Source organism: Ixodes scapularis, unplaced genomic scaffold (assembly GCF_016920785.2).
Source record: "Ixodes scapularis isolate PalLabHiFi unplaced genomic scaffold, ASM1692078v2 PGA_scaffold3__209_contigs__length_174095766, whole genome shotgun sequence".
NCBI classification, from domain to species: domain Eukaryota; kingdom Metazoa; phylum Arthropoda; class Arachnida; order Ixodida; family Ixodidae; genus Ixodes; species Ixodes scapularis.
Window position 1 is genome coordinate 122773020 of NW_024609868.1, and position 13077 is coordinate 122786096.

Sequence of the window (13077 nt, forward strand, 5' to 3'; positions counted from 1 at the left end):
TTTTTTTTATTTTTTGTAACTCCGTTGTTGGCGGTATCTTGCACCGCCACAAGAGGACGATAGGTACCGTCCACAGCAACGTCGTGGTTTTTACTATCCGTCTATCCAGTGGCCACCGATCGAAAACCAATTCAAAGCTCAAAGCCCTTGTTCGTGTGTTCGGCGGAGCGTTTCGCACGCTGGCCAGGCTGACATTAAGCTGCACATCGCTTCGCGTAACCCCCCCCCCCCCCCCCGCCGCAGCCGCGGGACTTTTACGAATTTGAAAGTCCACAGGTTGGCAGGTATGTACAATATCTGTAAATGGCAATCGCTCGTTTGTATTTTGAGATTTATAGCTGTATTTTTCGTTATAAACGGCCCACTCTGGCAAGCTCTCGGAGAACAGCCAGCAGAGCCCACGTGACATCCAATGCAATCGTGATGTAGCTTGTGTCGGGACGAGCAAAGCTACGGCGAGGCTGACGTCGAGGCGATGGCCTAGTTCCAGCCACCGAAGTGACTGCTTTTGTATGAATTTTGAATGACGGGTTAATCTTCTAGAATCTTGTAGAGGGACAATAGCAACTTCCGGGTCACACAAAAGGGATTCTCGGCAAGAGGGGAGTTCCTTTTTCCCCTCTTCTCTCGTCGTGGCTGGAGGCGAGACAAGCGTCGTCACTGTCTGCCAAGGTTCTTAGACGGGCATTACAAGCGAGGCGTTAGTGACAACCACCAGGTGCTTATTGCTAATCGTTTAATTTGGTTTAAAATTCATTTTCGTGTCTTTGTTAACAGGATATTGGTGTGCCTGATGTGATACTGCTCCTTTGAACAGATGTAGACCAAAAAATAAGCGCCTAAATTTCATTGTAGTATCTCTTTTAAGTTTTCCATTTAATTAATTGCATATTCAACAAACCTTTCCACACAGTGCCATTTAAATAATTGCATATTCAACAAAATTGGAAGTATTTAGCCCAATATTATTTTAAATGAATAGGCGTTCGTCGTGAACGGATACACCGATAGAGGTGCGCACGTACCATTTTGGCAGACTTGTAGGCCCACTCTGCAATTTCCGCTTTTTTCACTCAGATTTTTGCACTGTATATTTTTTATCAATACCTATGCTCGAGACGGGCAGTCGAAAACGAAATGGAGCCTGACGAGGGCAACTCTGGGTGCCCCCCGGAGCCGTGCGCAGGTGGTGGAGTGTGTGCGGCTGGCATGCCAGAGCGACCAACAGGCCGTCTTCATGCTCGTTGACATGCGTAGCCAGGCGTGCAACCTGGACAGGCTGGATGAGATTCTGCTCAAGGCTGTCTTCAAAGGTACCTCCCCACCATTGGTGGACGTGTTTGGCTCCGTGTCCAAGCGCTACGGAGCCACAAGCCCTCTCCTTTTTGTTGTCCATTTATATTCAAATGCAACTGCCTGTATTGCAGGGACGTAGCACGCCGTACGTTAGTATAGTCGCAGCTTCAGAAACTCAGGGTGCGACGATTCTCGAGCATCTTATTATCGCAGCCCTTGAAACTGTGCTGTTGGCAGATAAAAGCGCCAAAGAGCGAAGACGTGGACAATGAGCCTCACTCCTTGTTTCTAAAGCAGTCTCTGACTATAGGGTTGTACATGGCTTGCGTGTGATGTAACTGCAGCGTGTTGCTGGTCATTCCTATGTGTTATTGCATAAAAAACTGAATTTGATGGAAATTGTATGCTGCAGAAGATACCTGCTCAGCAGCAAGGCCACCACAGTGGCCACTGATGAGATGTCAGTGCAAGCCATGTATTGATAGTGTTAGTCCTGCCACTACCCTACCCCCTAACAAAGGTCCATAACCAGAGATTCCAAGCTTTGGGGGGGGGGGGGGGCGGCGGGGCGGGGCGGGGGCGGGGGGGGGGGGGGGAGGGGCGGGGGCGGGGGGGGGGGGGGGGGGGGGCGGGGCGGGGGGCGGGGGCGGGCGGGCGGGCGGGCGGCAGAGATTGAACCTCTGTGGTTTATATTCTGGCGGAGCCTGAACCTCCTCTGAGTGCAAACTCTGATGGGGTTCACATCTAATGGGACTCGGAAGGCCTTTAGCTCAGAGCCACCGGGTGTGCAAGATAGCTGGGCACACTGGGAGCTTGCCGCAGTTCTTCAGGATGCTGCTTGGCTGAAGGGGCAAAGAGAGGGTGTTTGTGAACGCAGTGAGGACAAAGGAATGAGGTACTTCCTTAATCACAGGTAGCGGGAACACGGAAGCGCGTGCCATCGGGTACTATCGGAGCACTTTATCGGCCAGGTGCGCAACTACAATTGCAGCGGTGCAGAGGCGCTGCAGTTGAGCGCCGGGTCGTTAGAGTTCTCCGATTGTACCCGCTACCACGCGCTCCCGTGTTACCGCTAACTGTGAGTAAGCATAATACATGAAGGAACAATGGACTGACACATACTTTTGGACTAGTAGTAGCAACAAGGGGTTTATTGATACCCACTACTATTGAACAGACCTTCTCAGGCAGTTAAGAAAAAGAATGAAAAGGAAAGAGAGTCTTGGAAGAAGAAAAGGGGAAAGAATGAAAATAAATGCAGAAGAAAAAGGTAAGATGGAAAGAGACAATGATCAAGAACACATCTGAGATAGGTGGGGTAAGCAATTTCGGCATCGGATAACAAAAGCAGTTACTCCGGCCATGTACGCTCTTGTGTTTCCCAAGTAATTTGTTCTTTCAAAACCTAGATGTACGAGCTTCACATGCAGCATGGGGATGGTGAGGATCGGAGGCTCGCAAAGCTTCTAGGAAGCGTTCTCTAAAGCAAAGGTTGAGACACCTTCCTGTCTGCTTGCTTTTCAGTGGGCAGAACATGAAGAAGACGAGTTTGAAGTAAGGACTTAATTTAAGGCTAAGGACTGGTTTTCTTGAGTGTCTAACATACTTTAATGGACCTTGCATGAAAAGCATGTTTTTAACTTGTAACATGGTCCTAAAGCATGGGTTCTTATTGAGCTGGACTCCTAGAAAACCAGGGTTTTTCCTGAGTATACATCTATGGGTTTTCTGAGCTCTCTTATTTTCTTAACTACCCTTGTCCTTTAGTAAGTTGTTCTTCCTCTTTTAAGCACCGGTATTTTAGCAGATCTGAGCTACCCATTCACCCCAAGTATGGCTCCTATTCCTTACAAGGTCTGTAGGCTTCTGCACAGCTTTATTGCATCCACGCCAAAACTGGGAAGGGTTTTTCGGCTGCCATTCGAGGCAGAAAGGGTTCTTCAAGATTTATTGGTTTCCTGTCCAAAAGCACTAAACTGCCAAGTCTCCACTAGTTATTAAAATTAGGAATGCATCTCAGTGATGGGTGCACTAGTGCCGTGACAGGTAAAAGGCTCGTGCCACATACTGGACTCCCGTGTCCCAGCGCAAGGGCGTGCGGCGCACTCCGGCCAGCGGAAGAAGGACCTGCTGCTGACGCTGGACTGGAACTGTCCCGATGTGGCCATGACGGAAGTTTTCCTCAAGGACCCGTCGTGCAAGCTGCAGGCGAGTGCCTCCTTCTCTGACTTGGCTGTGCAAGGTAACCTGTCCTTTGTGGTTACGGAATCGGCTGATGTGCCTTTTGTGTCAGGCAGTTTCGAATCACGCATTGAGGAAGAGAAGTAAAAGCAGGCAGACGTAAACTTCCAGTTAACGCATCATTTATTAGTTGCAAAACCTGGGTGAATAAACAAATCTCCTGGGACACGGTCTAGCCAAAGGTAAATTTTAGTGCACAGTTGAAGTGGTCAAAAGAGACTACTTTTGTGTGGGCAATGGCAACATAACTGCTTTGCCGGTACCGCCGTTGCCTGCCTCGATGTATTACCATTTCGAAGCAGCCGGAATGTATGGAAAGATGATGGATCTTTTCCTCTGGATTTATCGCGAATGACCCCTCTGTGTGCCAGGTGGACTGGGCCCTGTTCGAGGAGGCCCTGGTGCGTCCCGACCGAGAGCAGTTTGTGCGGATGCTGCTGGACCGGGGCTTCCAGGTGCATAAGGTCCTGACCCCGAGGCGCCTCAAGCGCCTCTTCCAGAGGGCGCTGAATGAGCAGTTCTTCCGCTCTGTCTGCTGGGAAGCCATCTTGGGACACAGCCCCGTGAGCACTCCCTCTTTTACAGGTCACCCGTGTTAGACAGTCGTGCGCAACAGTTGTCAATTACCTTCTTACACTTGGGAAGCACTGCAGGGTAGAAGCTCTTTAATACATTCTCGATTTATACCTCTATCTGGTTGTTACGTTCACGACTGCTGGCCCTATCGAGTACAGGTATCAATTTCCTACTTGTTGTGTTTTGCCTTCTAGGTTTTTACCTAAAAAAAATAAATAAAAATGGGCACTTTTCTATGTGGTGAATGATGTTGATTGGGGCGAAGCTGTGGTGGTGCTGATGATACTGATTTTTTTGTTCATAGGTAGTGCTGATGGTGCCGATTTTTTTTCATTGCTCTTAGGTAGTGCTGGGTTCCAGGTTGCGTTTTGACTTCATTATTACTGCTTTATGGTCGGTGAAATGCAGAGCCAGTGGCTCTTCTAGCGGATCAGCTTGGATCCGCTAGAAGTTGTGGGAATGCATCTCCACTGTTTAAGTCAACGGTCTATGTCAGAAAGAGAATCTGTGGTATGGATCGTGGTTATATACGCATTTGAGCATTTGACCGCAGGGCCCTCTCGTCTATAAACGTTGAGCCAATGCATGCGAAGTTTAATGCGATTATATACGCATTTGACCGCAGCGCCCTCTCTTGTATAGATGTTGAGCGGCTACATGCAACGTTGGAGTGTAGCGTAGTGGTTAAGACGTCTGCCTCGTAACCAAGCGGTCTTGAGTTCGAACCCCCGTGCTGGCATACATTTTTTTTTTAAATGTGGGCCAATCCCGGAGGCAGTGTAATCGATGTGGCACGGACGCCGGACAAGGCTAGATAGACCCTAAGGAGCATTGCCCCTAAAAATTAGTGTCTTACATGGCCAAGCACCATGCTGGGCCACTCAGTCGCAATCACCCTGCTTTGCCTCTCTGCGCTATGCCTCTTGTCAGAGCGGGCATGACCTTGGCAGGCTTGAAAGGGATTGAAGCTTTTGCAATCACTTGTTCAACTTTCAGTCTCTTTCTCTAGCTGGTGTGCTCACTTCTGCTGCGCTTAGTTTCCCTGGTGTGCTAGTTTCATTTCGCATAGAATTCTGATTCTGTAATCGTACACCATATGCGGTGCATGCCCAATGCATGTGCTTCAAGCTTCACTGCTCTGTACCATCGTGCGAGTCGAGCTTCACTGCTTTGTATCTGTGTGCTAGGGATGGCAGATGGCACGTGGGAGCATTTATTTTAACTCGATCGGCTCAGAAATGTTGCTCTCTTTCATAGACCAAGCCCTCGCTTGTTACAATTACATATAGACTCTTAATTTTAGATAACAGTTCTAAAACAAAAGGATGATCTCTTTCTTAAAGAAATTTTTCACAGCTGCGAATTATCATGTGGAATAAAATTGCTGTTTGAGAGTTACTTCCTGTCTCGTCTACAGGCCTCCAAAAGCATTATTGTTGTTGTGTTTTCCCAGATTAGAAATTCGATCTTTTACTGCAGTCTTCCGAAAAATGTATCATTCAGGTTCTCCTGTAGTCTGTGTTCTAGTTAAAAGCAGTGCCAAAAGATGAAGAAGCACACAGACTACAGTAGAACCTCAATCTATAGTCGGATGCAACCTAAGAACAATCTTTTAGCTCCACCCACAAGCGCATTGCGCCCATCTGAAGTGCCTCCGCCGTCGAGAAAGTAGTTCGCTAGCAACGTTGCTTTTTCTTCCTCCAGGAAACGTGTCTTACAATATTTATTTAATTCATTCAGGACATTTAAATAAGTTAGAATACGTTTTTGTCAACGAAATAGCTGTTTAGTAAAGAAAGAAAGAAATTCATGTCCAATGCACCGTCTTCCCAATTCATTTTCTGTCCAAGATACTGTCTAACATACCGTCTAACATACCTCTCAGCAGTGCTAAGCCTCGCGCCCGCTTCGAAATTTTCGTTGGCGATAGCGTCGCTGGATTCTCACGTTGTCGTGCAAAAACTGCTGCAAACGCAAGCCGATACCATCAAGATTTCGTGGCGTAACCTCGGGCACGTAAAACACGGTGCAAAAAAGCAGAATAATTGTCACGAGAAACTATAGCATCGCGTTGCTAAGGCCAGCAGCCATGTTGAGCTTTTTTTTTTTCAAAAGGATCGCGATTGGTCCACAGAATCGTGACGTCATGAAAACAATTGGCTGGCGTTTCTCGGCGTAGGATTACATTTTCCTCTGAGAGGCATTTCCGGTTTTTTCTTAGCTTGCAACCGACTATAGAAATGAGTTAAAAACTAGTTAAAATAATGCTTGTCCTGTGAGCTTTTTCATCTTTTTGTCCCGTCTTTTTTGCACTATATTTAATATGAATGTCAATTACCAACTTCCCCAGCAGACCAAGCTTTTACAATACATTTCTTCTTGATTGGGCTCTTTTCTGTGTAAGCTTCCACTATGTGAGCAGTGCGCGCAGTGCACGAAAATAGCGCTTGTCCTGTGTGCTTCTTCGTCTTTTTGTCTCGTCTTTTTTGCACTATTTTTAATATGAATGTCAATCACCAACTTGCCCAGCAAACCAAGCTGTGTTCTAGTTAGGTAAGACCTCTACAACTTCCAAAAACTTCCGACAGCATTGAAGGGTTTCCTCCTCTCCTCTGCTGTGTCAGATTTCAAGAGCTTTCTGTTTTAAGTGAGGGTCATGTAAGGTGCGCTATGTAGCTTGTGGTATGGGAAACATATGTTTATGTAACCTAGGGGATCTTTAGGCTTTCTTTGTCAACTGCAGTCACTGGCCAACATAAATCGTCTAAACCAAAAGTTCTCAAAATTTACGATTTTAAGACTTGCCTCGAATGGAAGTTGAGGAATGTCTTCCGATCTTAGTATTGATGCACTGATGCTATGCAGAAACCTACAGCCCTTGTAAACAGTAATGCAAATACAATGGTATGTTTGGCTCAGTGTCATGCATGAATGAGTGGTTCAAATCTGCTAAAGCACTCCTCAAACTGGAAAAATCTGTTAGTTGGGCTCGGGGACAGTCGGGGAAATTTGCACACGTGGGGAACCTGCTAGGGAACTTCGTCGAAACCTCAGGGTTTTAAAGAACCCTGGGATTCCCCAAAGTTCCCTTGTGGCTTCCCCAAGCTCCCAAATTTCCTCGACCGTCCCTGCACACATTTTTCCAGCTCAAGTACTATTTTAGCAGATCTGAACCACCCATTAATACACAGCTATGAGCCAAACACCCCCTAGAAGTGAACCATTGTCTACAGGATCTGTTGGCTTCTGCACTGCTTTGGTGCATCAACACCAGGAGAAATTCCATGGTTGCCATTCGGGGCAGACGGGGGTTCCTAGAGATGGAAAAGCCTGAGGGGTCCCGGTCCAAACCACGAGTGTGTTTCACGCTCACAGACCTCCCGGCTGGGCATGGCGTTTGTGGAGCGAGAGCTTGGCTGGCTGCTGGAGACCCTGACGGGGCTCCCCGAGCTGGTGGACGTGCAGGAGCTGTGGATGAACGCGGCCCTAGGCATCTACACCCGGGGCCCCTCGGCGGCCGAGCGCCGGGCCCTGGTCCTGCTCTCCCTGTGGGCCTGCTGCAGCCGCAGGCCCCAGCTGGGACGCCTGCTCTGGCAGGCCTGCGACCAGCCCATCCAGCTGGCCCTGCTCGTGTCCATGGCCTACCAGCGCCTCGCACATTATGCCCACCAGGGGAACACCCGCCAGGAGCTGCTGGACACCAGCCAGTGAGAGCCGAGGCCGCTGAGAGCCTGTTCCCACATACTGCAGCGTGCTACCTCGGTGCTAATACTGTATTTTCTGGCGTATAAGTTTCACTTTTAAATGCCTAGCATTTATAGGGCCAGCTCTTAGCACTTCTGTGTTTGCATCTGAGATGTAGCCTGGACAGAGTGTGCAGCGAGAGAATGTACAGCGCAGAGCATGGAGTGTGGAGCGCCCATTTGCTGATTGCACATTCCATGTGCAGCCGGCAACTGCTAATGGTGCGGGGACCTTCCTCGGTGTGTGCTTGGCGGCAGCAAAGTCGACTATGCATATCTGTGAAGGCTCTTGCTTGCCGACTTTGTTTAGCACCGAAGTGGCACACTAGCAACAATGGCGGGCGCAACAGGGGGAGATAAAGGAGCTAGAGAGGCGACTTCATAACGATAGCGCCGGGCCCAGCACCAAAAGGAAGCCATTTACCATTACAAAGCGGCCGATCGGCATTTTGTGTTTAGGGTCGGAGACTATCCATTTGGTGCGGCGTTTAATGTGTGCGACAAACTGGTTTCAGGCGGACATCGGCAAAGGCATTCTAAATGCTATGCATTAGAATGCCTTTTTCTTCCGAATTTTCTTGTTCAACAGCATGACTTATATGCATTTTTACAACGAAGCTGTTATGCGCTAGGATCTGGGAAAAATGTGTCTGCAGATGTTGACAGAAAATTCCCCATTAGTCGTGGCAAATATGAATAAATAAAAATAAAAAAAAGGGGGCACCCAGCATGGGTCAGTCTTCCTTGGCATTATTAGACATTAAGGGCCTGATTCCTTGTTACCATCTTTAGGCATCATCCTTGAGGTTGTCCTAGAAATTGTTCGAGACATCGTCCCCTAGGCGTTGTCCTCAAGGTTGTCCTAGACGTTGTCTTCGAGGTCGTTCTAGAATTTGTTCTCGAGGTCGTCCGAGAGATCGTCATAGGCATTTTCCTCGAGGTCGTGCTAGAAGTCCTAGAAGTCGTCCTCGAGGCGGCGTCCTTGAGGTCGTCCTAGAAGTCGTCCTTCAGGCTGTCCTAGACGTCATCTTCCAGGTCGTCCTAGAAGGCATCCTCGAGGTCGTCCTAGGCGTTGTCCTTATGTCGTCTTAGAAGTCATCCTTGAGGTCGTCCGAGATGTCATCCTTTAGGTGTCCTCAAAATCGTCCTAGAAGTCATCCTTGAGGTCGTCATAGACGTCGTCCTCTAGGCATCATCCTAGATGTCGCAAAAATAACAGTTTCGCTGTTCCTCCACCTTTAGTGAAGTGGAAGGGCTCTACAATTTTTTAGAGCGCAGCTCTTAGGCGCCCGTTTCCGGCTTGAGTGGCGTCGGCGTCGGCGTAATTGTGCAGTGCACGATGGGTAAATTTCCCTGCTAAATTTAATGGAAAAGTTTCCCTGCTAAATTTAGCGAAAAAATTTCCTCGCTTATTTTAGCGGAAAAACTTCCCCGCTAAATCCAGCGGAATATTTTCCCCGCTAAATCTAGTGAACAATTTTTCCCGCTAAATTTAGCGGAAAATTTTCCCGCTGAATTTGGCGGAAAAATTTTCCGCTAAATCTAGTGAAAAGTTTTCCCGCTAAATTTAGCAGAAAAAATTCCCCGCTAAACTTAGCTAAAAACTTTCCCCGCTAAATTTAGTGTAAAATCGTCCCCGCTAGATGTAGCAGAAAAAATTTCCTGCAAAATTTAGCTGAAAGAATTTTATGCTAAACTTAGCAGAAATTTTCCCCCGCTAAATTTAGCGGAAAAATTTTTCCGCTAAATTTAGCGGAAAATTTTCCCCACCAAATTTAGTGGAAAGCTTTCCCCGCCAAATTTAGCGGAAAAAATTCCCCGCTAAATCTAGCGGAAAAATTCCTCTGCCAAATTTAGTGGCGAATTTTTTCCACTAAATTGAACAGAAAATTTTCCCTTAGACGGGAGGTGAGCAGGAGAGGAGGAGGGGCATAGCCCCCTCTCCGCACCTTCCCCTCCTCCTTAAGAGCTGTGCTCTAATTCGACGTTACAGGGAGTTGTAAACAGCTTTCATTTTTTTCCTTCATAAGTAGGGACCCTAACGATGCGAGATGTAGGCCGTATTGACATCTACGACGAAGGAGGAACGCCAGAGCATCAGCAGACGGTCTGCTCTGCCAGCGCATATATTGCGATTGCAGTGCACATATCTATGCTTGTCATTGCACTTTCGCCGACCATACAAAGATATGCAACTTGTGCGGCAGTGTGACTTGTAGACCGAAAGATACGGTAGTCAACAGTGGAAATAGCTCTGACCTTACCGATGCAGCATTGACTCTCTGTTGGGCAGTGATCCAGTGCTGATGGAGAGTTGCATCAGTGCTCTTTTAGTGCTGTTCCTCGTGTTGGTTTAGCGCTGTGCTGTTTGGGTGAACTGGCCTTGAATTGGCTACATTTCAGAGTGACGACACTTCAGTTGTGTTGCAAAGAATCAATGTTGCCGGCTTTGAGCTGCTTCTGCCGACGCGCCCGATGGGAAACGCCGGAAGTGCTTTCCGTTGTCCCATCCGCCAAAAGCACGCAGAAAAGTGATACCGCCGTGCTCTTCCAACACCGTATGTACCGTTCGAAGGTCGCATTTCCGAACCATGTTCGTCACAAATGATGTCCCGTCTTTATGCATCGAAATGGTGGCTCCCATTAGCAGCTGTCGCGTGAACTAGTGTCACCTGACACGAGTGACTTTAGTGAGTTCCTCAAAGTGATTGGGCTGAGACCACTACCACAGGAAGAAGGAGAGGCAGAGCTTAAGAAGGTTTTGATGAGGGCAAGGAGGGCTTACGTTAATGCCTCGCACAGGTGCAGGGCTGGCGGTGCGGGGCAGGCCTCTCCACCCTTCGTCGGGTGGCCGTAGCAATAAAGCCCAGTCCCCGTTTGGAGGCAGAGTACTGCGAAGTGTGGGGATATTTCTATAATTTCTTGCTCGTGACAGCACTGATTTGTGGCGCTTCACTCCCTGTGGGAAAATTGGTGCACTAGTGATAGTACTCAGGTAGTGGGACCTTTTTGATATTGATACATGTTTTAGGGGATTGCGATAAAAAGACTTTATGATCCGCGAAAATGCAACGTACGACAGCTTTGGGGGCCTACAAATGAGACAAAAAGCAACTTTTGCAGAGCAGCTTATTTCATGTGGACCTTCACGGCTCTGAGGAACCATCATATTCTTTCAAAATATACATAGGTCAACTTTTTTCTGCACCACTTAGCGAAAATTGGGGATCGGTCTGTATAGTCCTAACCGATTTATGCACTCTTCTCAAAGGAGAAAAGCTTTATCGGGTCCACTGTATGTAAACCATGTACAATTAATATAGGTTTGACTAGGTTGGGCTAGGTTGAGTCTGTTCATGTTGGGTCAGTACCACCTAAAAGGCAAGCCAGCATTACGTCATTGTTAGTGGATCCTTGGCCCGCCTCGAGCAGAAAGCATGCTGAAGTTTCGACGAGAGGATTCGGCGAAGTGACACACGCAGGTGTATTGGCACAACCGCCTGCTGGCAATGCGCTCGTTGCGAGACACTGGAAATTGTGCAGGCAGCAGCGTGGACACGAGCTAGGCGGCACTGCGGGGATCTACTTGCAATAACGTTACTGGAGAGGCACAGGCCCTATCTTCTAGGCAGTATTGGTCGGGCTTGCGCGAGGCGAATCGGCGGAGGCATTCCAGCGATGACCCCTGGGTGGCACGCCGTGGGCGCAGGGAATTCTCCGCCATGGCCACAGGGGTGCTGGACCGCAGCTACGGGGCGGCCACGTGCCGCGCCTACGACGTGCTGAGCGAGCAGAGTCCCGACTGGGGCTACCGCACGGCCGTGGACATTGCGGTGCAGGCCCAGAACCGCTCCTTCCTGGCCCACCCGTGCTGCCAGAAGTGGATTTCCAACCTCTTCATGGGCCGCATCACCGTGCGAGAGCTGCCCTGGGGGTCCCTGGCGCTGCCCCTATGGCTGAAGGTGGGTGCCCTTTCCATCCGGTGTCGCGGTATCTGGGACTCATCCGACGCATTTGTCCTGCCAGCTTGGCGTCGTTTATTTGACTGACAAACCAGTTGCACAAACCTGTGAACTGGTACAACACAAAATCTGAGCTTCGGAAATGCACCTGTACGTCGAAACATTGTTGCGCACAGTCTATGCTCCTAGGGAACTCTTCTGTGCTCCCCTCGGAACCCCAACGCAAAAGCTGTTCTCAGATATGGCAGCATCTTTGAACGGCATATTTAGCGTCCTGTGCCATGTGTGTGTTGAAGGCGTTTGCAACATTGCAACAAATTACATTGCGGGAGCCGGCGGCAAGTTTGGTCGCTCATCACAATCCTGTCAATTGGTCGTAGAAGTGCCGGCGAAGAAGGCTCGACCAAATAGCCGAAAAATTGGGTAGGCGTATCGGGGATGCAGCCGCAGCGGGGTACGTGAAACGTCTTGTGCATGCTGCAGAAAGTGTATGGGCACTAGGGTACAGAAATTACATAACCAAATACACATTTATTCGCGCATTGAAAAGCTTCCCAGGCAGCACACCAATGTTGGTCTGACATTGGCCTAACATTGGCAAACACCGGCCTCAATATTGGACAATATTGGAAGCGCTACCCCATTCAACGTTGGCCCAGTCATTTGCGCCAATGTTCAGCCATCGTTCCAGCCAATGTCGGCCCCATCGTTGGTGCCAATGTTGGGCCATTGCTAAACCATGGTTCCAGCCAATGGTTGTCTCACATTGGCAAACACCGGCGTAATATTGGACAATACTGGAAGTGCGACCCAATCCAATGTTGGCCGTCATTGGTGCTGATTTTTGGCCATCGTTGCACTCGCCCAGCTGTGTGCAAGTGCACTCGCCAAGTTGTTTGCAAAAAGGAAGGTACACAGTCACAAGGGATATTTTTAAAATCTCCTAAAAGTTTATTACAGACAGCCTATTCTGTAGACAAGTACAAACTAAGCAATTTGTAATATGTGAAGAGGTACTAATCAGCTGTTATACAACTGAGAAAATTGGAAAGCAAACAACAACCGGGGTAATTCTTGGGTAGTTTCCAGTCTCCCGACAGCTGGCAGAATTTTTTCCCCGAAATTCTACCGGTAGTCGCCCCTCATTGGCGGTGCAATCAGTTCATCGAATGACAATTCATCGACAGATCGTCTCATCAACACGCGATGTTTCATAAAAAAACTCAGAATAGCATTTTTTTTTCTTTTGCAAAGAATTG

At 48.5% G+C, this 13077-nt stretch overlaps 1 protein-coding gene across 2 annotated transcripts in view; it reads left to right on the plus strand.

Moving 5' to 3' along the window:
- LOC8037077 (transient receptor potential cation channel subfamily M member 7) overlaps positions 1 to 13077 on the plus strand; it is a 152514-nt gene that overhangs the window by 40715 nt on the left and 98722 nt on the right. For both annotated transcript variants that reach the window (XM_029967031.3, XM_040502655.2), the window contains exons 8-12: positions 1187 to 1313; positions 3383 to 3504; positions 3909 to 4100; positions 7489 to 7820; positions 11566 to 11818. In XM_029967031.3, coding sequence (XP_029822891.2) covers positions 1187 to 1313; positions 3383 to 3504; positions 3909 to 4100; positions 7489 to 7820; positions 11566 to 11818 — 1026 coding nt within the window. The remainder of the gene's footprint in view (positions 1 to 1186; positions 1314 to 3382; positions 3505 to 3908; positions 4101 to 7488; positions 7821 to 11565; positions 11819 to 13077) is intronic.